Consider the following 26,827-nt stretch of genomic DNA (forward strand, 5'->3'; position numbering starts at 1 on the left):
AGATAAGGATTATTTGACTGAAATGTAAATTATGCAAACCTGGACAGGCAAACACTTCTTCTGGATAGACAAATGCAAATAAGTATCCCTGAATAAGTCTTCACTTTATTTGCACGGAAGGTATCCACTATCATGTCTTATAGCCAACAAGAACTTTTTAACATCAGATCTGCAGTTACTTACCCCAATTCCAATTTTAACTTTGACTCATCTGCACTGGGCTCTTTATGTAATTCCGACCCAAATTTCAGGGTTTCCAAGAGGCAGGAGAGGGGGAATCCTGGCGAGATTAAGCCGTAGGGAAAACCTTCCACCTCTTCCCTCCATTCTATTGGCAAATCACTTGATAATAAGATGGATGACCTCTGATCGTGGATTTGCTACAAACGGGACTCTCATAACTCTGCTTTTCTGAAACATGGCTTTCGGACAAGATACCCCTCTGGGCTATCCAACTCGATGGATTCTCCAGTCACCGAGTGGACAGGACAGTAGAGTCAGGGAAATCGAGAGGGGGAGGGATTTGCCTCTTCATCAACAACAAATGATGTGCTGACACAAGTGCAGTGGAAGTCCCAACCCATTTTGGTGATGGTAGGCAACATCACCTCCGCCACGCTGACCATCAACACGGCGGCCTCACAGGGGTGTGTGCTTAGTCCCCTCCTGTACTCCCTGTTCAACCACGACTGCGTGGCCACGCACGACTCCAACACCATCATCAAGACAGGCCGGTGGTAGGCCTGATCACAGACGACGATGAGACAGCCTACAGGGATGAGTTCAGTGACCTGGCAGTGTAGTGCCGAGACAACAACTTCTGCCTCAACTTCAGTAAGACCAAGGACCTGATCATGGACTACAGGAAACAAGGGGGCGAGCATGCCCCTATCCACATCAACAAGGCTGCAGTGGAGTGGGTCAAGAGCTTCAAGTTCCTTGGTGTCCAAATCACTAAGGACTTAAAATGGTCCGCTCATACACGCATGGTTGTGAAGAAGGCGCAACAGCACCTCTTCCCCCTGAGGAGGTTGAAAAAGTTTGGCATGGGCCCTCAAATCCTCAGAAAGTTCTACAGCTGCACCATTGAGAGCATCTTGACCGGTTGCATCACTACTTGGTATGGCAACGGCACCGCCCTCGATCGGATGGCTCTACAGAAGGTGGTACGGACAGCCCAGTACATCACTGGGGCCGAGCTCCCTGCCTTCCAGGACCTTTTTATCAGGCGGTGTGAAATGGAGACCCGGAAAACCGTTGAAGACTCCAGCCACGCAAGCCATAGACTGTTCTCTCTGCTTTCCGCACGGCAGGTGATACAGGTGCCAATAGGCTCCTGAACAGCTTCTATCCCCCAAACCATAAGACTTCTAAATAGCTAAAAGAATGACTACACAAACTATCCGAGTTGACCCTTGTACTCCTTTTTGTTGTTGTTGCTCTGTCTCTATGCACACTCACTGGACTCTACACACTCACGCACACTGACACTCCAACACACACATAACCTGCACAAACATGTATACTGACTCTACACACACTCACATACAATCGTCATTTATGCTGCTGCTACTCTGTTTGTCATATATCCTGATGCCTAGTCACCTTACCTCTAAACATATCTACCTCTTCCACTCCAGTATCCCCGCGCATTGTACGGTATTGGAACTGACACCGTATAAAGCTTCGTACTTTCTCGTGTTCTTCTTATTTCGTATGTTTATTTATTGTGTTTTTGTTCTTCCGTGTATTATTTTTGTTGTTGTGCCACATTGATATTGATCACTGCACCGTTGGGTTTGGAGGTTTCAAGGAAGGCATTTCACTGTACTTGTGCAAGTGACCATAAAACTTGAAACTCGAAACGAAACTAGGACTGATAGTTGTGATGCCAAGGTGCCAGCCTCACTATATGGACAGAATATGCCCTTAATGACAGTAAGGCTGCTGGCTTGCTACAACTGGCACCTCACCCAGGAATTTATAGTGTGCTGCTGTGAGATAAAATACTGTAAATAATGACTGTTTACTGACTGTATGTCTAAACATGAACTAATTGTCATTTTAGGTTCTGATTGCAATCTAGGCAAATGTATCCAGCCTATAAGGTCTTATCTAAACAGTAACACAAACTGCATACGAGCCACTGCGATATGTCAAAACATGCCATACCACCTTTATGTTAGAATAAAACCAAAACAACTAATAATGTCAATAGCATCTATTCCAGAAGTTGTGTGGTAACACAACCAAACGTGTTTAACTTTTAATTCACTGCGCTTTTTGGAACAGCGTGGAATGGAATCGCCCGAATAAAGGTTAATGATTACACTTATGCTCTCAATTCTCTTGCTATTTTGGTGAATGGTTACTGACTGTAGTGCCGATGGTCCGGGGCAATAATACAAGCGAGTAACGTTAGTAGCCTGTCGTTTTACGTTGAAACAACTCAGGTTGTTTCAACTCAGGAACACATTAATTAATTGTATCAGAAAATGAGCTATCCCTGTTTCGGAAATGCAATTAATCAGTTACGACTTAAATCTCACCCCGCGCTTACCTTGTAGCCTTCCTGACAAAGTAGGAGTGAGCGAACTCCAAGTGGTCGTCAAGCCACGCTTCCATCCTTTCGTATTCGGGGAGATAGCAGCCCTCCATGCTCAGAGCAAAAATTCCTCAAATTAATCAGATTACCATCAACACTCCGAAGATGGAAGCAAATAATATCAGTCACTGGCAAGCAGTGTGTGTGGTGGTAATCTGTTTTCAAGCGAGCGCTTCCTACATTGTGAGCGCCTGTGGGTAGACTTCTGCAAGAGTCTCATTGCCTTTGCGCAGCAACATCGCCTCAGCAACATGCCCCCCCCCCCCCCCCCCCCTCCAATAACGGAGTCTAAATTCCAAAATGGAAAAGCGATGTTATCTTGTGATTTGTTTGTATGTTTATTTGACAGAAAAGTAGATATGGGTTTACATCAAAGGGCACAACCTACAATAATATGTGTACATATCCAGGATGGCAGAGATTTTCACATCAGTGAACTAAGTTAATTAATGGAAGATGGTTCAAATGTGCCCTCGATAAGTCAGCTGAACATATTTTAAGCCTAACTGTCAACCAAATAGATTGACATTTTCACCATGTGCATATTCTCATGAATAGATGGAACTATTTAACATACAGCATGAGCTATGGCTCCTTCCTTACACTCAAATGACCTTACTTGCCTCATATATTTGAGTGGGTGTTGGTGAATGCTGATACAAGGGCAAAACAATCAATAGCAACTACAAGGAAGCCTTTTGCAAGGAGGCATGACCCACTGGTTCTCCTCAACAACAACAAAAATCTGTATTTAAAGTTGCTAGCCTAGTGGTTAGAGCGTTGGACTAGTAACCGGAAGGTTGCAAGTTCAAACCCCCGAGCTGACAAGGTACAAATCTGTCATTCTGCCCCTGAACAGGCAGTTAACCCACTGTTCCTAGGCCGTCATTGAAAATACGAATTTGTTCTTAGCTGACTTGCCTAGTTAAATAAAGGTAAAAAAAATAATTTAAAAAATATCCCAGATTGGGAATGCTGATCTAAGATCAGGCCCCCTCCCATCCATATAATACAATGCATTATTACCTAAAAAGCCAAATTGTTCCTAGATCAGCACTCCTACTCTAAGATGCTTTATGAATACGAACCACCGAGTGTGCCGTCTCAATACAATCAATCACTGAACATGCTCCATTGAACTCCCCAGCCCATTTCCGAGGCCCACACTGAATTGACAAATAGTAATGGCCTCCACTATATACTATTCATTGTCGCAGGCCCTTTAGATCCTGTGTCTCTCTGGTGTCCAGCCAGTGGGACCATGCTGATACTGTGGTGTTACCTTACCCAGCAGATGGCATCTCTTTTACCCCTGGGAGCACAGGACCCGCTCCCCAGGCATATGGGAGCTCCCTGGCCTCCTACTAGAGAATCTGGACAGCCCAGAACATTAGGCATCCAGTCTATCTGATAGGGGGATCTGATAGTGGGACCCTTCCCCAAAATTAACACATATATGCCCAGGACACACACGTACATACACACACGCGCACGCATGCATACACACACATACGCACACGCGCACACAAAAACGCACACACAAACACACACACACAGGGCCACCCCAGGCTCTCTTCCAGATGTTCCAACAGTGTGTGTTTCAAAACCGAGCTGATCTAGACTTGTCAGGTCTCTCTCTAAATCTCCCTGTCTGTCATTCTGCTGCAAAGTGGTCCCAGAGCATTTAGTATAATACGTTACATTTCGTATGGTATGTATTCATTTGTGGATGCCCATCATCCATTGCATATGACATGTTACAAATGACAATTCGTATGATATGTTACAAATTGCAATTCATACAATGTAATACATTTGCAAAACGTAAAATATGTTGCGAATTTGCAAAATGTACAATATGTTTCTAATTTGCAAAATATATGATATGTTACGAATTCCAATTTGTTGTGGCTAATGTTAGCTAGGGGTGGCTAGGTGGCTAACGTTAGCTAGGCTAGGGCAGTGGTTCCCAAACTGTGGGGCTTTTAAGGAACTCAGTCCGACTTTCAACTTACTCTTGAAAGATGTTATAGTAGAATGCACAAGGTGCAATTTCAGAATTGGGTAGTGAATCATCGGTTTGTAATAATGTTTGAGTCACTCAAATATCACATGAATACACATTAGACATGGAAAAATGTATAGAAGTGCAAGAAAATGCTTTGAGTTGGTCCCCAAAGACGGAAGAATTTGTGTTAGGGGTTAAAGTTAGGGTTCAAGTTAGGAGGTAGGTTGAAGGTTAAGGTCAGGGTTAGGGGAAGGGTTAGCTAACATGCTAAGTAGTTACAAAGTTGCCAATTAGCTAAAATGCTAAAGTTGTCTGTGATGAGATTCAAACAGCAACCCTTCGGGTTGCCAGACGTTTGCGTTATACGCCCAACCACTCTCCTTTTGTCTCATGTAACATTTCATACTAATTTGAGTGTCCTGGATTTACATTTACGATGTCTATGAGACCAGTCTGGGGACCTTGAAAGCATAGGAGTCATTGTGGAAGTGTATTGGTTGTGTGCGTGTGTGCGTGCGTGCTTGCTTGCATGCGTGCTTGTGTGTGTGTACACACTTGCAAGTGCGTGTATGTCCTTCACAGGAACACTGTCCAGGTGTAGTCACTCAGCAGACAGAGAGAGGTTGGGTGTGATGACTCGGCCTTCACTCACAAGTCAAACAACACTCCCCTCTCCACCATATAATTCCCCGCTCTAGCTTAAACAGCCAGCTCCCTATTGTAAACGTGGCCTTCAGTTGTACTCTGAGAGATAACCCCGCTGCAGTAAAACTTTCCATATACTGTACATTCCTATCATGGAAGCCATGCTGAGTGCAGTGCACCACACACACACTGCTATCATAGGGAAACAATCCTACTTCTTAACCACAGTGGGCAGTAGCTTGCACCAGCACAATCTAATACATACACAGTTTATACACACACTATGCACTACTCCCCCCTCCCTCTCTCTCACACACACTCACTCGAGTGCACACACACACATACACAAACACACACACACAGACACACACAGAGCCTGTGGGATCTCTCTACCTCATCTCGACCCATTCTTAGCTCCTCTCCAGTGGACTTTGCCCTGCAGGCTTTTCCAGTGGAGCCATTAAGTAAACATGAGTTATTCTGAAACATGGAGGGACGCTACTTTATGGCTGTGGCTCATAATGGGAAAAGACCATGGGGTAGAAGGCCTATATTCTCTTGTTCGAAATGGAGACTCAATGTAACTCCGTGTTCACTCACTGCACTATAAAGATGTTATTATGGGTGATTATTCTGCTGTTACTGGTGCTTTGTCATTATTGGTACAGACAGATGGTAGGAAAAGAACACAGAGATGATCAGACTAACTGTGTTGTCTGGAGAACGGATTTAATGTGTGCCGTAGAGCACTCACACCGTTATTCTTATCCTTCGTATATTAGGAGTACTTATCATGTACTCAATGTAAGCTAAGTGTGATGTTTTGTCCTGTGCAATTTCATGGCCCTTCAGATATCGCAGGTACAGTACATATCAGGTCTACCCCTCTGACATACACTACTAACACAAGATGAACAATGTGAGAAGTATCTGCTTCGAAATGCCCCATAGAATAGCTTAGATTAGAACACCTCTCTCTAAGCAGGCCAGTTTGTGTGCTGAAATATGTGCAGGCAGGCAGAGTAGCGAAGAAGCATGGGTCTGGGCTGTAATGGCTACTTTCCATGCTTCCTCTCCATATTTGACAAAACACAGAACCGTCTCTGTAGAACGTCAGCCCGGAGCACACGGTCACTGGTAAATCAAATTGGACGAGAGAAAAATAGGTTTAAGTTCACAGTCCCGGGGGAGGGTTGGTCTCTGGGACGAACTCCTAACTGAACGAGATGACCTACTACCTCTGTCTGTCTGTCCGAAGCAGCTTAGGGGCCTGTTCTGTTTCAATGTTCTCAGAGAACCCGGTTCCCGATGTTATACAACTGTCCTCTATTGCATGGAACCGTGTGTTTACAGTGGAAGGCTGGGGGATCACTAAGTTGTTCCAGACAAAAGAAAGTCATTTCCTGAGCCGCTGGAAGCCCACTCACTCAGAAAGAGCACATTTCCATTTGCAGAGCAATATCAGTCATGGTTCGTTTCTGTCCTCTTCTTCCTCTCCTGAGCCTTGACATCAGGACCGGCTTGAGGATGACCTGCTTAAAGGGGGCATTTTAAATCCATGGGGTGGGGGGGGGCACAACTAGTATTGCTTTAGAGCCCTGATAAAGGTATATTGGTCCTACTAGTGTTCAAATGTACAAAAGGGGACCGGAAATATAGCCGTACGTAGCAACAACCATCGTTTTGTTGACATTAGAGGGGCTAAAATGGATCTCGTTTTCCACAAAGAACCAGGGAGAAGGAAGTTGACCCTCATTTTCCAAAGGGTTTGAATTGAAAAATAGTTATTATGGTCATTCTATTACCACTATTGTCTGATCAGTTTGAGGTGTGTGTGTGTTTGTGCTTGCGAGCCTGACGCCTGTGTGCATTCATGTGTGTGTGTGTGTGTGTGTGTGTGTGTGTGTGTGTGTGTGTGTGTGTGTGTGTGTGTGTTTACATGTGAGTGAATGAGTAGGTGGATGGTTGTGAGTGCATGCAAGTGTGTGAGCATGCCTGTGTGTGTGTCCTGCTTCGACAAACAAACCAGGGAGAAGCCATAGGGGCCAGTGAACCTTTCATCGTCTTTCTGACAGAGCAAGTTTTTCTTGAGTGATTTTATAATCGCTGCAACACCTCCCTGGGGGCAAAATTATGAGCGAGAGGCATTTGACAAGATTCATTTGAATACATGGCCTTTAAGCGTCACACACATAAACACACTTGATGAGTATTATGCAGATTATGCCGATTCTAAGCAGAAAAACTCAATGTGCTGGATTTGTCAGTGCACCTGCAGCTGTAATAACATGTAGCCAGAGATTTCTGCCACTTGTATTTGAAATACGTATTGAATTACATTTGAAATACCTTTAAGTATTTTGTCATTTGTGTTACACTGGCCTGAACTACGATCCAATGTATTTGGTTAAAAAAATACTTAGACGTGTAATTTGTATTTTCAAAATACAAAATACTTTTTAATATAATTTTTATAGCGTTTCAAAATGTGTGTCCCCTTTCACCCTGCAGTGGTATCATAAGACTGATGGCACTGATAAGAGTGTTTGCTAAAAGACTAAAATGTACATATGAAAATTAACACTTGCAAAGCACATTGGGTATTATTCTAATGAGTTCCGCCCAGCCAATAATAACACCCAGTGTATCAGGTGTGAAGGTAAGTCCCAGATGCAGACAACGTCAAATTAACTCCAACAGGGGCAGGCAATAGACAGGTCAAGGCCAGGGGTCAGTAAACCAGAGGTGGGGCAATGGCACCGGATGGCAGGCAGACTCAGGGTCAGGGTAGGCAGTCAAATATCCAGAGGTGGGGCAAAGGTACAGGTCGGCAAACAGGCTCAGGAGCAGTCAGAGTGGTCAGGCAGGCGGCTCCAAGTCAGGACAGGCAAGGGTCAAAACCAGGAGGGTGAGAAAAAGAGAGACTGGGAAAAGCAGGAGCTGAAACACAAAAACGCTGCTTGACTTGACAAGGAAAACGAACTGGCAACAGACAAACAGAGAACACAGGTATAAATACACTGAGGGTAATAGGGAAGATGGGTGACACCTGGAGGGGGGTGGAGACAATCACAAAGACAGGTGAAACAGATCAGGGTGCTTTGCAATTGTTCATTTTTACATTTACATTTGGATAATTTAGCAGACACTCATCACACCATAGTGCCATCAGACTTCTAATAGCAGTGCGAGGTGAAAGGGGGGATTTACATTTGGTCATTTATCCAGAGGTACTTATAGTCAGTGCATTCAACTACGGTAGATTATCAACCACATATCACAGTCAATGTTTTTTGTTACCGTTACTGAAAATGTTGTCGTCGTGAAGGTGTGCACTTGCATAAGTATCTTGCATTTTAGCTTGATACATTGGTCTTTAGAGTATCTTGTTATTGTAACAAGACACATTTTCACGTATCTTCCCCCCCCCCCATCTCTGCACGGAGCACTTCTCCCATTGCAGTGCTGTCACGGCGCTTCAGAATGACTGACGTTTACGAGTGAAACCGACTGCATTTACATTTTCACATTTACATTTGAGTCATCTGGCACAGGGCTTCCCCAACCCTTTCCCAGCGTCAAAGTAATATCACACATGTGTAGTAGATGCAGGCAGTCGGCAGTAATGGATTGCCTTTACTGTGTATAGAGCTGTACAGCAAGGTTACAGGTGTTTTACATCGTAACGAGGGAAGCCATCCACTGCTAATGTGTAGCACCCGCTGCTCAAAACTGATTCAAGTTTTTGAGATCATCATCATCATCATCATCATACGCAGCAGATGCCTTTTTAACACACGTAGTCAGTCACTGACGAGAAACTGGAAATTAAACTGAAACTGAAGAAACAAGATCACTTGAATAAGCTGTACATTGCCAATGTTCCCTGTGTTTTAGCTGCAACAGTACTGATGTTACCTTGAATACCCCCTAATGGGTTTGGTGAGAGAAACTCCAGCAGCAAACAGGTGGTTTAAAAACATTTAATGAACTACTCAATCAGGATGAAGGGATATCATGTTACTCATTCGTGACATTTTGAGCAGTTTTAGTTATCCTGTAACGTTGGAATAACCAGTCCAGCTACAGTTCTGACAGCCTTGCCTGAGAGAATATGCCTATGCCTATACAGCACATGCTATTTTAATGACATCAAACATGTATTTCTGCATCAATTACGTGTATTTCTATGCCTTCCCTTCGACCATAAATATAGTATGTGCACTAACAATAGCCTTTCCCTATTATCTGTAAACCAGAGGAATTTGGCTTTGAAACAGACCATGTCTGGGAACGCACTCAATGCGCTCTGTTTCCCATGTATGTTCATCCATCTCAACATCAAAGGGTGCTTGTCAGACATCCCAATTACCAGCCTGATATATTAAAGTTTCCATCATTCTAAAGGAGAGATCTAAACTCACAGTGGACCTACCCATCTGGGATCTACAGTATCTGCATCTTTTGGTAGATAGAGTAATAATTCCACATATCTACCGTCTCATACTGCATCACACTGTAATGCTGCATCGTTATACTGTAATACTGCACCTTACTGTAATACTGCCTCATATACTGCATCGCACTGTAATACTGCCTCACATACTGCATCGCACTGTAATACTGCATCACACTGAAATACTGCATTGTTATACTGTAATACTGCACCTTACTGTAATACTGCCTCGTATACTGCATCGCACTGTAATACTGCCTCACATACTGCATCGCACTATAATACTGCATCCTATACTGCATCACACTGTAATACTGCATCTTACTGTAATACTGCATCATACTGTAATACTACATCATTATACTGTAATACTACATCTTATTGTAATACTGCATCATACTGTAATACTGCATCATTATACTGTAATACTGCATCTTACTGTAATACTGCCTCATATACTGCATCTTACTGTAATACTGCATCACACTGTAATACTGCATCATACTGTAATACTGCATCATTATACTGTAATACTGCATCTTACTGTAATACTGCCTCATATACTGCATCACACTGTAATACTCCATCATACTGTAATACTGCACACACTGTAATACTGCATTATACTGTAATACTGAATCATACTGTAATACTGCATCATTATACTGTAATACTGCATCTTACTGTAATACTGCTTCATATACTGCATCATTATACTGTAATACAGCATCTTACTGTAATACTGCCTCAAATACTGTAATACTGCATCTTACTGTAATACTGCCTCATATACTGCATCATACTGTAATACTGCATCATTATACTGTAATCCTGCATCTCACCGTAGTACTGCCTCATATACTGCATCATACTGTAATACCTGCATCATATACTGCATCATTATACTGCAATACTGCATCTTACTGTAATACTGCCTCATATACTGCATCATGCTGTAATACTGCATCATATACTGCATCATACTGTAATACTGCATCATACTGTAACACTGCATCATATACTGCATCACACTGTAATACTGCATCTTACTGTAATACTGTAATACTGCATCATACTGATATACAGTGCCTTGCAAAAGTATTCATCCCCCTTGGCATTTTTCCTATTTTGTTGCATTACAACCTGTATTTTAAATATATTTTTATTTGAATTTTATATAATAGACAAAATAGCCAAATTGGTGAAGTGAAATGAAAAAATATGACTTGTTTCAAAAATAATAAAAAAATACACAAATTGTATTCTCAGCATATTTTCTGACTGACAGTGGCATTGCCAAACCAACAAACAATACAAAAAGTTAAAATACTCTCAATAAAAGATTTGTAAAACAGAGTCTGTATAGTACAGTCAACATTAAAAGATACCAGGTTTTTGAGAAAGTACAGTCTCTGTTGACTCTTTTTGTAGATCAGGTCTGTTAATTTACTCAACCGAAGTTTATTGTCCAAGAGGACACCCAGATATTTGTATTCCTCTATGTTCTGACCTCTGATAGATGTTGCAGAGGTAGGTGTTGTTTGCTTCCTGAAGCCTATGCACATCTCTTTGGTCTTGTTGGTATTGAGGACCAAGTGTGATCCATCACACCCCTCTAAAAAGTCATTTAGGACCGGGCCATGGTGTTCCTCGTCATCGTGCAACAGGCTGATCAAGGCAGTGTCATCAGCAAACTTAACTAGGTGTCTGTCAGGATGGGAACTGCACATACTACATCATACTGCATTAAACTGCATCATGCTGTAATACTGCATCATGCTGTAATACTGCATCATATACAGCATCATAGTTACCTCTGTCTGAACTCTGCATTTTGTTAGATGATCCCCATGAGAAGAAATACATTTATTCCCGTTCCTGTTTTGATAGGACGGTTCCTTGGTTAATACAATCTAAAGTGGTTTATGGGGACATGTGTCAACATAATGGATGGATTTGTGTGACTCGTGGGGACTCGGTGAAGCATAATGGAAAAAGAAGTGGACCCGAGTGTCCCATCAGTCGTCTTTGCGACCTAGGTTCTGTTGAGGAGGAATGGGCTATTAGAGTTCACAGACAGCCATAGTGGACAAGCCAGGGAACCCAGTTGGAGCTTAAACATTTTAACGGGCGCCATCTTGGCTCCAACATGTTCCAAGGCAGAATGCAAATTAGAATGTCATCTTGGCTCCAACATGTTCCAAGACAGAATGCAAATTAGAATGTCATTGTCATGGAGCAATTAGTGCCAACATGAAGGATAGCTTCCAAAGCTTTGTATGCTATATATATATATATATATATATATATATATATATATATATATATATATATATGGCTCAGGGACCACTAATCTTAGTGTGAATGTCATGGAAAGTAATCTCTGTCCTTGTCTGTGTTGATTAGTGAATGTGTTGATTGATTACAGAGCCTCTTGATGCATGATCTCCAAATCACTCACACTACTCATTGGACACATTACACGAGCACACTCACGCACACACACACACACACACATGCATGTGTGCACGCACAAACACACACATGTACACACACACACACACACACACACACACACACGTACATACACACACACACACACACGTACACACACAGACACACACACGCACACAGGCATACACATACATACAATGATGAATGTTTTCAAACTCACTTTTCAGGCAAAAATGGTAATGGTCATGAATCTGCCTCCAGCCTATACAATTTCCCAGACAGAAAGAAAAAAGGAATAACATATCAGAATGGGCTGATCTGTTGTTAACCTACCCCTAAACATTTATTTAATGTATGTGTGTGTGTGTGTGTGTGCGCGCGCACGCTTGCATGCATGTGTGTGTGCATATACAGTGTGTGTGCATGTGCATGTGAGTGCGTTCAAGCATGAGCTTGTGCATGTGTGTGGAAAAGGTGCTTGCTTGGTGGGAAAGCAACACTGTGGAAAAAAATCTGAGCGGAAACTCACTAATTAAATTGGATCAGTAGTTCTCAACTTATTTTTTACCTCGGAACCCAAATTGATCAGGTTCCCCAATATTTATATCGTAATTTTTTTATTGTTCCCAAAATGCAATCTGGAAAACTATACGGATAGTAAATCTACCAATTATACGACAAGGAACAACAGTCCCACATTCTCCTTGTTAATAATTGTTAATGATCTACTTCCGGCGCCGACAGAGATGGCCGCCTCGCTTCGCGTTCCTAGGAAACTATGCAGTTTTTTGTTTTTTTACGTGTTATTTCTTACATTAGTACCCCAGGTCATCTTAGGTTTCATCACATACAGTCGAGAAGAACTACTGAATATAAGATCAGCGTCAACTCACCATCAGTACGACCAAGAATACGCTTTTCGCGACGCGGATCCTGTGCTCTGCCTTACAAACAGGACAACGGAGTGGATCCCATGCAGCGACCCAAAAAAACGACTCCGAAAAAGAGGGAAACGAGGCGGTCTTCTGGTCAGACTCCGGAGACGGGCACACCGTGCACCATTCCCTAGCATTCTTCTTGCCAATGTCCAGTCTCTTGACAACAAGGTTGATGAAATCCGAGCAAGGGTAGCATTCCAGAGGGACATCAGAGACTGTAACGTTCTTTGCTTCATGGAAACGTGGCTTACTGGAGAGACGCTATCCGAAGCGGTGCAGCCAACAGGTTTCTCCACGCATCGCGCAGACAGGAAAAAACATCTTTCTGGTAAAAAGAGGGGCTGGGGCGTATGCCTTATGACTAACGTGACATGGTGTGATGAAAGAAACATACAGGAACTCAAATCCTTCTGTTCACCTGATTTAGAATTCCTCACAATCAAATGTAGACCGCATTATCTACCAAGAGAATTCTCTTCGATTATAATCACAGCCGTATATATCCCCCCCAAGCAGACACATCGTTGGCTCTGAATGAACTTTATTTGACTCTTTGCAAACTGGAAACCATTTATCCGGAGGCTGCATTCATTGTAGCTGGGGATTTTAACAAGGCTAATCTGAAAACAAGACTCCCCAAATTTTATCAGCATATCGATTGCGCAACCAGGGGTGGAAAGACCTTGGATCATTGTTACTCTAACTTCCGTGACGCATATAAGGCCCTGCCCCGCCCCCCTTTCGGAAAAGCTGACCACGACTCCATTTTGTTGATCCCTGCCTACAGACAGAAACTAAAACAAGAGGCTCCCACGCTGAGGTCTGTCCAACGCTGGTCCGACCAAGCTGACTCCACACTCCCAAGACTGCTTCCATCACGTGGACTGGGACATGTTTCGTATTGCGTCAGACAACAACATTGACGAATACGCTGATTCGGTGTGCGAGTTCATTAGAACGTGCGTTGAAGATGTCGTTCCCATAGCAACGATTAAAACATTCCCTAACCAGAAACCGTGGATTGATGGCAGCATTCGTGTGAAACTGAAAGCGCGAACCACTGCTTTTAATCAGGGCAAGGTGTCTGGTAACATGACCGAATACAAACAGTGCAGCTATTCCCTCCGCAAGGCTATCAAACAAGCTAAGCGTCAGTACAGAGACAAAGTAGAATCTCAATTCAACGGCTCAGACACAAGAGGCATGTGGCAGGGTCTACAGTCAATCACGGACTACAGGAAGAAATCCAGCCCAGTCACGGACCAGGATGTCCTGCTCCCAGGCAGACTAAATAACTTTTTTGCCCGCTTTGAGGACAATACAGTGCCACTGACACGGCCTGCAACGAAAACTTGCGGTCTCTCCTTCACTGCAGCCGAGGTGAGTAAGACATTTAAACGTGTTAACCCTCGCAAGGCTGCAGGCCCAGACGGCATCCCCAGCCGCGCCCTCAGAGCATGCGCAGACCAGCTGGCCGGTGTGTTTACGGACATATTCAATCAATCCCTATACCAGTCTGCTGTTCCCACATGCTTCAAGAGGGCCACCATTGTTCCTGTTCCCAAGAAAGCTAAGGTAACTGAGCTAAACGACTACCGCCCCGTAGCACTCACTTCCGTCATCATGAAGTGCTTTGAGAGACTAGTCAAGGACCATATCACCTCCACCCTACCTGACACCCTAGACCCACTCCAATTTGCTTACCGCCCAAATAGGTCCACAGACGATGCAATCTCAACCACACTGCACACTGCCCTAACCCATCTGGACAAGAGGAATACCTATGTGAGAATGCTGTTCATTGACTACAGCTCGGCATTCAACACCATAGTACCCGCCAAGCTCGTCATCAAGCTCGAGACCCTGGGTCTCGACCCCGCCCTGTGCAACTGGGTACTGGACTTCCTGACGGGCCGCCCCCAGGTGGTGAGGGTAGGCAACAACATCTCCTCCCCGCTGATCCTCAACACTGGGGCCCCACAAGGGTGCGTTCTGAGCCCTCTCCTGTACTCCCTGTTCACCCACGACTGCGTGGCCACGCACGCCTCCAACTCAATCATCAAGTTTGCGGACGACACAACAGTGGTAGGCTTGATTACCAACAACGACGAGACGGCCTACAGGGAGGAGGTGAGGGCCCTCTGAGTGTGGTGTCAGGAAAATAACCTCACACTCAACGTCAACAAAACTAAGGAGATGATTGTGGACTTCAGGAACCAGCAGAGGGAACACCCCCCTATCCACATCGATGGAACAGTAGTGGAGAGGGTAGCAAGTTTTAAGTTCCTCGGCATACACATCCCAGACAAACTGAATTGGTCCACTCACACAGACAGCATTGTGAAGAAGGCGCAGCAGCGCCTCTTCAACCTCAGGAGGCTGAAGAAATTCGGCTTGTCACCAAAAGCACTCACAAACTTCTGCAGATGCACAATCGAGAGCATCCTGGCGGGCTGTATCACCGCCTGGTACGGCAACTGCTCCGCCCTCAACCGTAAGGCTCTCCAGAGGGTAGTGAGGTCTGCACAACGCATCACCGGGGGCAAACTACCTGCCCTCCAGGACACCTACACCACCCGATGTCACAGGAAGGCCATAAAGATCATCAAGGACATCAACCACCCGAGCCACTGCCTGTTCACCCCGCTATCATCCAGAAGGCGAGGTCAGTACAGGTGCATCAAAGCTGGGACCGAGAGACTGAAAAACAGCTTCTATCTCAAGGCTATCAGACTGTTAAACAGCCACCACTAACATTGAGTGGCTGCTGCCAACACACTGACACTGACTCAACTCCAGCCACTTTAATAATGGGAATTGATGGGAAATTATGTAAATATATCACTAGCCACTTTAAACAATGCTACCTTATATAATGTTACTTACCCTACATTATTCATCTCATATGCATACGTATATACTGTACTCTATATCATCGACTGTATCCTTATGTAATACATGTATCACTAGCCACTTTAACTATGCCACTTTGTTTACATACTCATCTCATATGTATATACTGTACTCGATACCATCTACTGTATCTGCCTATGCTGCTCTGTACCATCACTCATTCATATATCCTTATGTACATATTCTTTATCCCCTCACACTGTGTACAAGACAGTAGTTTTGGAATTGTTAGTTAGATTACTTGTTGGTTATTACTGCATTGTCGGAACTAGAAGCACAAGCATTTCGCTACACTCGCATTAACATCTGCTAACCATGTGTATGTGACAAATAAAATTTGATTTGATTTGATTTGATTTAATTGTATTTTGCCCACGTGCTTGATGAAGAACGTTAAACTCACTGGTTTTAGACCACAAAATCAAACACATCCGAGAAATAGCGCTACTAATAACTCTATTTTGAAAATACTTTAATTGAAGTTAAACAGTTCCGAGGTTAACTTAATTTAAAAAATATATTTAAAAAGTATATATATATAGGTTTCTTATTATTTCTAAACACTTTCTACGTGCTTTTAGTCGTTTAAGTTCAGAATGGAGTGTTTTTTATTGAAAATAAATATATATATATATATATATATATAAATACATGTATTTTTTGTATTCTTTTTTTCTTATAAGACACTCGCGACCCACTCCAGTCTGAACCAGTTGAGAATCGCTGAGTTAGATAACCAAACATTATCTTTGCATGGCCCGGGGGTAACGTTATTACACACAGCGCCTCACAACACATTGCTCACCAGAAGGGCAACCTATACGTGAGTCCATACTCAATGTATTTCTGAGCACCTCCAAGACAAATTATAAATATTAATGGACTCGTTTCTTCAGACAGAAACGAAAGTAGGGAGATTGGACTTGTACAGTGGACCGTCTAACAATACAAAGAGTCGTGTCGGAGAGAACTTCCCCTAACCCTGATGTTAACCTTAACCCAATTCAACTAACCTGCTATGTACATTCTGCCAACCTCTGTCGTTTAAAAGTCATCCTAACCATTTACGTAATCTATCCTAACATTTTCTGTTAGTTCTCGTAACCACCAACGTAAATTCTCACCGTAATTCTCAATATATTTTTTTTACAACGCAATAAGGAACATGGTATCCGAGAAAGACGTATAATACTATATGTCCTCCAAGGGGCATGATAAGTTATACCATCCAATTCCTATGCTATTGTACAACTGGGTAATATGTATAATACTATATTTCCTTTAATTCGATACTGTACAACCACTATTCCATTCATAATGTAACCTAACTTCTATAGCATACTAAATGGAGGTAAGAGCGTTTACATACCAAATCCTAGGAATTGCCCTGAGACCAGATTGCTCTTTGAGGCTCTATGGTAGTAACCTGATTCACACACTTATTATCTGCAAATCAATCCTGTCTCAAATCGTACAGTTCATTAATGTTGACCAGTGCCACATACTAGGCAGTACAGCGCTCTGGCCAAAAGTAGTAGGGCCATACTGTATGTCTTTCTAGTATGTGGTTCTGGCTCTGGACAAAAGTAGTGCACCATATTGTAGGGAATAGGGTCATTTGAGATGTATGCATTGCTAGATCGACCGGTTTGTAAGGCATAATGATTTCCTAATCTCAGAAGCCTCTTTATCACCAAGCTTTGTTCGAGTCACATGTTGCTCTTCTGTTAAGAAACAGTGAGTTAGCATTGAGGGTCAAATTCATTAGGCATCAAACAGAAGATAGCAGATTGAAACAAGCACTTTTCTTATTTTCTGTTGTGAAATGTTTTGCAACAGGTGCACTAATGAATACAACCAAGGTCTTCTTTCCAACAATCGGAGGCAGAATTTCTGTGTTTACCATCCATCTCACGGTGCTGTGCAGTGGTGTAAAGCAACTAAGTATAAATACTTTGAAGTACCACTTACTGTGCCTCCAGAAAGTATTCATACCCTTTATTGCACATTTCTTGTGTTACAGACTGAATTCAAAATGGATTACACATTTTTTTGTCTCACCCACCTACACACAATACCCCATAATGACGAAGTGAAAACATGTTTTTAGAAATATTTACAAATTTATTGAAAATGAAATAGAGAAATATCTAATTTACATAAGTATTCACACCCCTGAGTCAAAATCACCTTTTGCAGCGATTACAGCTGTATATCTTTGTGTAAGTCTCTAAGAGCTTTGCACAACTGGATTGTACAATATTTGCACATGATTCTTTTAAAAATTATTCAAGCTCTGTCAAGTTGGTTGTTGATCATTGCTAGACAGCCATTTGCAAGTCTTGCCATAGATTTTCAAGCCACTTTAAGTCAAAACTGTAATTAGGCCACTCAGGAACATTCAATGTCATCTTGGTAAACAACTCCAGTGTATATTTGGCCTTGTGTTTTAGGTTATTGTCACGCTGAAAGGTGAATTGGTCTCCCAGTGTCTGTTGGAGGCAGACAGAACAAGGTTTTCCTTCAGGATTTTGCCTGTGCTTAGCTCTATTCTGTTTATTTTTGTTTATTTTTATCCCCCAAAAAACTCCCTAGTCCTTGCCGATGAGAAACATACCCATAACATGATGCAGCCACCACCGTGCTTGATATGTTGTGTTGGATTTGCCCGAAACATAACGCGTTGTATTCAGGACATTAAGTTATTTTCTTTGCCACATTTTCAGCAGTTTTACTTAAGTGCCTTTTTGCAAACAGGATGCACGTTTTGTAATATATTTATTCTGTTTTTGGCTTCCTTCTTTTCACTCTGTCATTTAGGTTAGTATTGTGGAGTAACTACAATGTTGTTTATCCATCCTCAGTTTTCTCCCATCACAGCCATTGGTAACTGTTTTAAAGTCACCATTGGCCTCATGGTGAAATCCCTGAGCCGTTTCCTTCTTCTCCGGCAACTGAGTTTTGGAAGGGCGCCTGTATCATTTTAGTGACTGGGTGTATTGATACACCATCCAATGTCTAATCAATAACTTCACCATGCTCAAAGGGATATTCACTCTGCTTTTTTTTACCAATAGGTGTCCCTCTGGGAGGCATTGGAAAACCTCCCTGGTCTTTGTGGTTGAATCTGTGTTTGAAATTCACTGCTCGACCGAGGGACTTTACAGATAATTGTATGTGTGGGGTACAGAGATGAGGTAGTCCTACAAAAACAATGTTAAACACTATTATTGCACACAGAGTGAGTCCATCCAACTTATTAAGGACATTTTTACGCCTGAACTTATTTAGGCTTGCCATAACAAAGTGGACGAATGCTTATTGACGAAAGACATTTCAGGTGATTTATTTGTATTGATTTGTGCACATTTCAAAAAGCATAATTTCACTTTGAAGTGATGGGGTATTGTGTGTAGGCCTGCAACACAACATGTACATGTAAATCCATTTGAAATTCAGGCTGTAACACAACAAAACGCGGAGAAAGTCATGGAGAGTGAATATTTTCTGAAGGTACTGTAAGGCGTTTTTTTTTTTAGAGTACTTTACTATTTGTACTTTATTATCTGTACTTTACTATTTCTATTTCTGACAACTTCTACATTTACTTCACTATATTCCTAAAGACAATATGTACTTTTTACTCCCGTACATTTTCCCCCGACAACCTAAAGTACTTCTTACATTTCGAATGTGCAGGCAAGACAGCAATATGGTCCAATTCACACACCTATCATTATAACATGTCGTCATCCCGACTGCCTCTGATCTGGCGGACTCACTAAACACAAATGCTGTGTTTGTAAATAATGTCTGAGTGTTGGAGTGTGTCCCGGGCTGTCCGTAAATAAATACAAATGAAATACAAATTGTGCCGTCTGGTTTGCTTAATAAAGAAGTTGATGTTGTAGCATTTACTTTGTACTTTTATTCAAGTATGACAATTGAGTACTTTTCCCACCCCTGGTGCTGTGTGTGCAACAATTATGTCCCACGCCCCTCACTTTCTTGAAAGGTGTTTACAAACCTTGGGAAAGGATTGTACACCAAAGTCCCACCGTACACACACACACAGAGAGAGAGAGGGATGGTGTCATTGCTTATGGACATAAGACTATAAGTAAAGATACACCTATCCCGAGAGGAACACGTGTACATTCCTAAAACGCCAGCAGCTCACAGATAGTCAGTTCAGCTTAGGTTAATGAAAAACAGGCAGGCTCTAAACTAGAGTAGGTTCAATGGATTTCACCTGCAGTAAGTTTGTTTTTACGTTTTCAAAACACCTCCATTCATCGTGTGATAATATCGTTATCATATTAAAAGAATATCCTATCTATAGGTACTGCAAATATTTCTATCACGTTTACAAAAAAGTGCTCTAACTTTTAAGTACATCCTAAGTTCAAACGCAATGTTTACTCCTTATTGTTTGTAATAATATTCTCCGTTTTGGAATACCAGATGTGAAAAAAAGCCTAAACACATCAGACCCTAAATGGTCTTTTAATGATCCATATTTGGTAACAACGAGGCTCCTTATACAATTTCAGATATCGTGGGAGGATCGTTGTTGCTTGGCAACTGGGGGTGAGAGGTGGCGGTTTTGAGTATTTCCTGCCTTCCCCTTGTTGGTTCAGGAAGAGCCTCCTGGAGGCGTATCAGCAACACGATGATGCCCCCGTTTGTCATCGTTGTGTATTTCTCATATAGGCATGGAGCCACAGATGGCGAACAACGGATGGGTATATCTGCTGCTAGTTACAGACCTCTGGGGGAGATACTACAGGGATTGGATGATGACGTTATAGGAAAGGCCCTGCACACAATGTGTAGACGAGAGGGTCAACCTCTGTCAAAATCTGTCCACGGGTGGATACAGCAATAAGCAGACCGACAATCAGACCGATAAGCTGACGACTCCCATTGTTTAGGCGGAGACAAGACCATCTCATCATTACATACAGTATCTCTGTTGACACCCAGCAGAGGATCTACTGTGCACGGCCAACGTTAATCTTGGTCTAACCTGTCCTTAACATGCAAGTATGCACGCATGCACTCCTGACTCCCTACACTAGTGTAAATGTCACTCTCTAGTCAACATATCACAGGGCTACAGGTTGGTCATGCCCTGTCCTACTTTGATAGAAGTCCTTGGATTATCTAACTTAATGTGGTTTATGGGGACGGGGCTCTCCTAATTGCTCCCACTGTGGGGATCCGGTGGGGCTTAACGAGTGTGCAACTGATGAGCTTTTCTCCCTGGTAGGTAATTGATGCCAGTTGATGTCATCGAGAGCCATCACTTGCCTTAATCAGCAAGTCACTGATTAAAGACTTGGATTACAACCTGCCACGGCCATCAAGGACCACAGTCAACCACTCCCGATAAACCATGTCAATTCTTCAAATACTTCAAGTAACTCAAGATTATGGGGAATAATAACACACAAACTAATATCAATTTCCACTTTGAGTTACAATAGTTCTGGGAACATATTGCTAGAACTCTCTGTTGTTCACTGAGGTAGTAATAATAATAATATGTTCCTATCCCATTCTCCTGTCACCCTATCCCAAGGCACTGCCAGATTACAGTGTTATCAGGTAATAAGTGTCTAAACAGACTAATAACCTGTTAATTCCCTGCGAGTGGTTCTGAACTTCAGTCGGTAAAAGCCACCTTTGACAGAGCTTTCCATAAGTAATCAGTGACCTAATGCTGGTGTGTTTTTACTGAGATACACACTGTCATTAGTTGGAGTTCCATGCACAACAACAAGACAAAATCACATCAACACTGTCGATAGGTAACGCAACAACAAGACAAATTGACGTCAACTTTGCTGAACTGGAAAACAGTTTCTTATTTTGATGTAGGAAGAGAAACAGCCATGTGTGATGACAGAGAGGTAGAAATGTTTATATTTGAACCAAGTGGTGTTCATAATTTTTTTTCAAATAATGTGTTTCCACAACGTTATTTTCATCAACATGACCATTTTCAATATGGCTCCAACAATACTATTGTGAGGGTAAACTGCCACTTCCTGAAATTCTCCCAGCACAGTGTGTGAGGCAGACCAACCCATCACACTCATTCCCCCACACCTCATTCCTCCCATTTTGACACATTCTATTAGATGATAAAAAAAATGTATTAAATGAAAACTCCATTAATTCCAACAGAGAGGCCTTGGTGTCTGGTGCAGTGGCAGCAAGCAGCAGGCAGGCAGATCCAGCTACACCCTAAATGAATTAGCCCACTGCTGTGTCTGAGCTGTGTGTGGAGCTGTGGGGCTAGAGAGCTCTGTTGCTCTGGGGGCTGGCAGTGGTGGGTGATGAATGTGTGGCATTAGGCGCCAGCCTGCCAGGCTGGGTGTTGGAGATGAGCAGGCTCTTGGGCATCCATCAGCGCCCAGGGAGGTCTGTCTGGGTATAGCCAGATGCCCAGGATGCTTTGTTGGCACAGTCGTCTAGCAGGCACAAACACATACAGAAAAGGTAGAGAGGGAGATTGTGCAGAAGAGACAAAGAGGGAGACAGAGAGACAAAGAGGGAGGCAGAGAGACAGGGAAGAGGTAGATGAGAGAGAAAGAGAGAGTGAGCGAGCGAGAAAGAAGGGGTGAGACAGAGAGAGTGAGAGAGAGCGATATACAGAGGACGGGGAGAGAGAGAGACATAATGACATAATGACATTTGAAATGTCTTTATTCTTTTGGAAATTTGTGTGTAATGTTTCCTGCTAATTTTTTTAATTGTTTATTTCACTTGCCTTGGCAATGTAAACATATGTTTCCCATGCCAATAAAGCCCCTTAAATTGAAATTGAATTGAGACAGAGGGTGATACAGAGAGGGAGAGAGAAGGAAAGAGAGAGAGCACCAGCATCCCCTGGGTGGTTCGGCTCGGCTCTTTCTAATAGATATTAATGATGCTGCCACATTGTTAATAAACCCATGGTTAATGTTTGGTTCTAGAGAGAGGCTGGTAAACATTGTTCAGTTTGTAATGCTTTGGTTTTAGGGATTCGTCCACTTGTCACAGGCGTGATGAATGCCCTTGATTACTGTGCATGCTTTAACATACAGTGGGGAATTCTTACTGGTTGGTCGGTGATCAAATATTATATGTCATGCAATAAAATGCAAATTAATTACTTAAAAATCATACAATGTGATTTTCTGGATGTTTGTTTTAGATTCTGTCTCTCACAGTTGAAGTGTACCTATGATAAAAATTACAGACCTCTACATGCTTTGTAAGTAGGAAAACCTGCAAAATCGGCAGTGTATCAAATACTTGTTCTCCCCACTGTATGTGCTCCTAGTTGAGTGCTTGTTAACACCGTGACGAATTGAGAAATGTGATTGCCACCCTGTTTTTATGACCGTTGTTTTCCTTGTCTGAGGTGCGGCCGCCCAGGGGATAAGATGCTGGGTAGAGGGACGCTACGTTTGACTGAAGCTGTGGCAGAGCTCTTTTTTGGATGCCTCGGTTTTGTTAAGAGAAGTATGATTTGATAGACGATGCCCGGAGTTAGTTAGCCGTCATGCTTTCCCTCCACCTGCACGGAAACCGTTTTTTTTTGTCTCATTTGATTGTGTAACTGGCTTTGTTTTACAACCTCCCTCCATTTTCGTGCACCGCTAACTGGTTCATTTATGGATACTGACAATTGGAGGGAAATCAAACATACCGAAGAGTGACCTGCCTCTGACACTCCTTCCATGTTCTTCCACTCAATCCCTAACTAAAATAACCTGTGTAGCCTATGGTACAAATGCTATTTAGAGCTCCCTATGCTCTTGGTGTAAACTTAGAGTGGTGTAGTCGGATCTATGGTACCGAATTGAGTTTAGTCACAGCCCCTCTTGGCCAGGGTGAGACACGTTCATTTAAACAAAGTTTCTTTCAAAATATAGTAGCCTACCTACGGTGTTGAGCAGCAATACATTTATGTTACCAATTTTGCCCTCTAATGTTTATATCAAATAATATTTCTCCACAGGTGGGTTTCCGTGTATAACATTTTGCTTGGCTTAAATTCAGGTTGAAATCAAATATCACTTTAGGAAGCCATCATTGCCCTAAAAATCTTTGGACCCCCCCTGTCATGTCATTTAACACAGTGGTATTAAATACATTTAATACAGTGATTCCCAACTTCGGTCCTCCAGTACCCCCGCAGGTGTGCTTGTCTGGGGATACAATACAAATGTGTACTGTTGGGGGGTACTGGACTGGAGTTGGGAATCACTGATCTCGTAGACCAGACGCAGACACATAATGACCCGTCTTCCCAGCAGCAACCTCCATCCCACACACGTCTTAGCCCAGGACAGGGGACGAAACGGAGCGCATGACTCAGGAGAGTGCTAGAGAGGGATATGGCCATATTTAGGTATCAAATATTCAATCTTCCTCCTTCATCCTTTTTTGTTTAATCTCACACACTCGAGAGAGATTTATTGAATTCAATTTCCTCGCATAAATGCTGAGACGTGCGAGAGCGAGACACTCACCTCGGGGGAGCGGAAACGTGTCCTAGATTTAGTTTCAGTCTGACAGGGCAAGCGTCAGCGACACGCTATCGTAGCTCAGACCTCATAGGAAACACATGGCCTGGTCAGTGTAAGTGTTTGAGCTATACTTCAGTAGCACTCAATCACGTTACCCTCGAGTCAAATCTGAAGTACTTTTTTAGAGCCTGAAAGCTTGGAGTCATGTTTTTCCTCTTTTCTGGGGCCCCCTGTCAAACCTCCCCAGCCCCTTAGGTGTGAGGGTGTGAAACGTTTGCCCCCATTCCATGCTACCTTACATATACAACCTAAACTAAGCAGCAGTGGCCTTTTCTACATCTACATCCTCTTCTCTTGTTTGGCCATGGCACTTCTACTCGTCTCGTTTCTTGACTATTTTTAACGCATGTCCCGAAATTGATATTTGGGACGGACACAATGGGAACTTGGCACTGCTCTGCTACCCCCTGAGGGAAAAAGTGACTCATGAAACCTCAACCCCCCCCCCAAAAAAAATGTCAGCCGCCACCACGTCACTGAGGTCTCCCTCCATTAGCAGAGAGAAAGGGAGAGTGTGCGTGTGAGCGTGCGCGTGTATGTGAGACATGTAACAGTCTCCCGAGGGACATACCGTAGATCAGATATGCATTTTTCAACTTTGCCTTCTCTTTTCCCCTCTGGACGAATGCCATTCCCCTGTGATGAGAAGCATATGGGCTGTTGCTTACATGATCGCATTATGAAGTAATAACTTCCAAGCAGGGCCTGCAGGCCTAATCCAAATGAAGCCGCTGACTTCGCTAATTAATAAAACGGATGGGACCCTTCTAGTGCTTTTCTTTTGAGCAAATCCGTATTTAGAAAACAGAGGCGACACACCAGCGCGTTTGTGTATCTTGTCATGGATTTGAAAGGTGGGTTGAGGCTGTAAATGTAGCATGGGAATGTATAGAGATCGCAGCGTTGTATTTGTCCCGCTGTGGCGTCTGTGAGCGCACGGGCAGCTCCATTGAGGCCGTCTCCATTTTGAAGTAGTCAATTTTCTTCTTAGACTACTACTTCTTCTACCACGTGTCTTTATATTATGTGGGAACAGAAAATCACTTGGAGCTGATTTCCTGGTCTTTTATGTCCAACAATGAAAGTTATAAATAATACAAACAAAAATGACATTTCTAATTAGTTTGCTCAGATTACAAATTAAACCACCATTTGGGGAACCCTGACCTGGATGGAATAACGTGATCCTTCCTTAACCCATAGGAAGTCCCACCTAGTTGACTACTTCAAAACCAAACCTTAACACTTAACTTACCAATCGAAATGAATGCCTAAACTTAACTCAATGTTAAACCCTTTAACCTAACCCCTAACCCTAACCTTATCCCCTAGCCTAGCTACAATTAGCCACCTAGCCAACGTTAGCTACAACAAATGCGTAACATATCAGACAAATTGCAAATTGTAACATGTCATCTGAATTGTAATTCGTAATATATCCTACGAATTGAAATGAGTAATATATCATACTAAATGGATGATGAATTACATACCATACGAAACATAACATATCATACTAAATCGAGTATCTTGGATTTACATACAGAATAATACAATATGCTCTGAGACCAGGTTGGGAATACTCAAGTCAGACGCTGTCAAACCATGAGATCTTATTGCAAAAGACACCGTTAACAGGCAATTCTGGTGTGTCACCACTTGAGAGCAGAGTGCAAGACAAAGACTGCAGTCTGATGGAATGTTATTCAGAAGTTAAATGTTGACCATTATCTCTTCAATTTGACCAATCAAAATTCTCTAGTCAGAAACACCCCATCTGTCAAGAGACACTGCTCCAGCGTTACATACATGTACACACAGTCAGTGTTGGCCACAGGTAGCCTAACATTTAGAGTGCTGGGCCAATATCCTGAAAGGTTGCTAGTTTGAATCCCTGAGCCGACAAGGTGAAAAATCTGCCTATGTGCCCTTGAGCAAGGCACTTAACCCTAATTGCTGCACGGTCGCCACTGATAATGGCAGACCCTGGCTGTGACCCCACTCTCCGAGAGTGTCTCAGGGTGGGGAAAAAACAACACGTGTCCAAATCACACATGCGTGTGAAACACAGGACAAATATAAGCACCCACCAAATTATTATAATACTTGCTCAGTTACATCGACACACTTTGTCCATCAACATACTCAGCCCTTTCAGAAGATAAAAGAGCACTCCACACCAATCAAGATACCGACAGACACCCGCACCAAAACCACCAGCAA

The 26,827-nt window shown here is 42.8% G+C and overlaps 1 protein-coding gene across 6 annotated transcripts in view; it reads right to left on the reverse strand.

Moving 5' to 3' along the window:
* Positions 1-26,827, reverse strand: part of LOC139416191 (cGMP-specific 3',5'-cyclic phosphodiesterase-like) — a 93,619-nt gene that overhangs the window by 64,867 nt on the left and 1,925 nt on the right. Inside the window, exon 1 of one of the 6 annotated variants that reach the window (XM_071164568.1) lies at positions 2,561-2,858. The exons of 2 other annotated variants lie outside the window; for them this stretch is intronic. In XM_071164568.1, the coding sequence (XP_071020669.1) occupies positions 2,561-2,658 (98 nt within the window). In that variant the 5' untranslated portion in view covers positions 2,659-2,858. Of the gene's footprint in view, positions 1-183; positions 234-2,560; positions 2,859-26,827 lie in introns of those variants that run through there. 3 more of the 6 variants (XM_071164567.1, XM_071164570.1, XM_071164572.1) reach the window with 3 other exon arrangements.

The sequence above is a fragment of the Oncorhynchus clarkii genome, chromosome 9 (genome assembly GCF_045791955.1).
Source record: "Oncorhynchus clarkii lewisi isolate Uvic-CL-2024 chromosome 9, UVic_Ocla_1.0, whole genome shotgun sequence".
Lineage (NCBI taxonomy): Eukaryota > Metazoa > Chordata > Actinopteri > Salmoniformes > Salmonidae > Oncorhynchus > Oncorhynchus clarkii.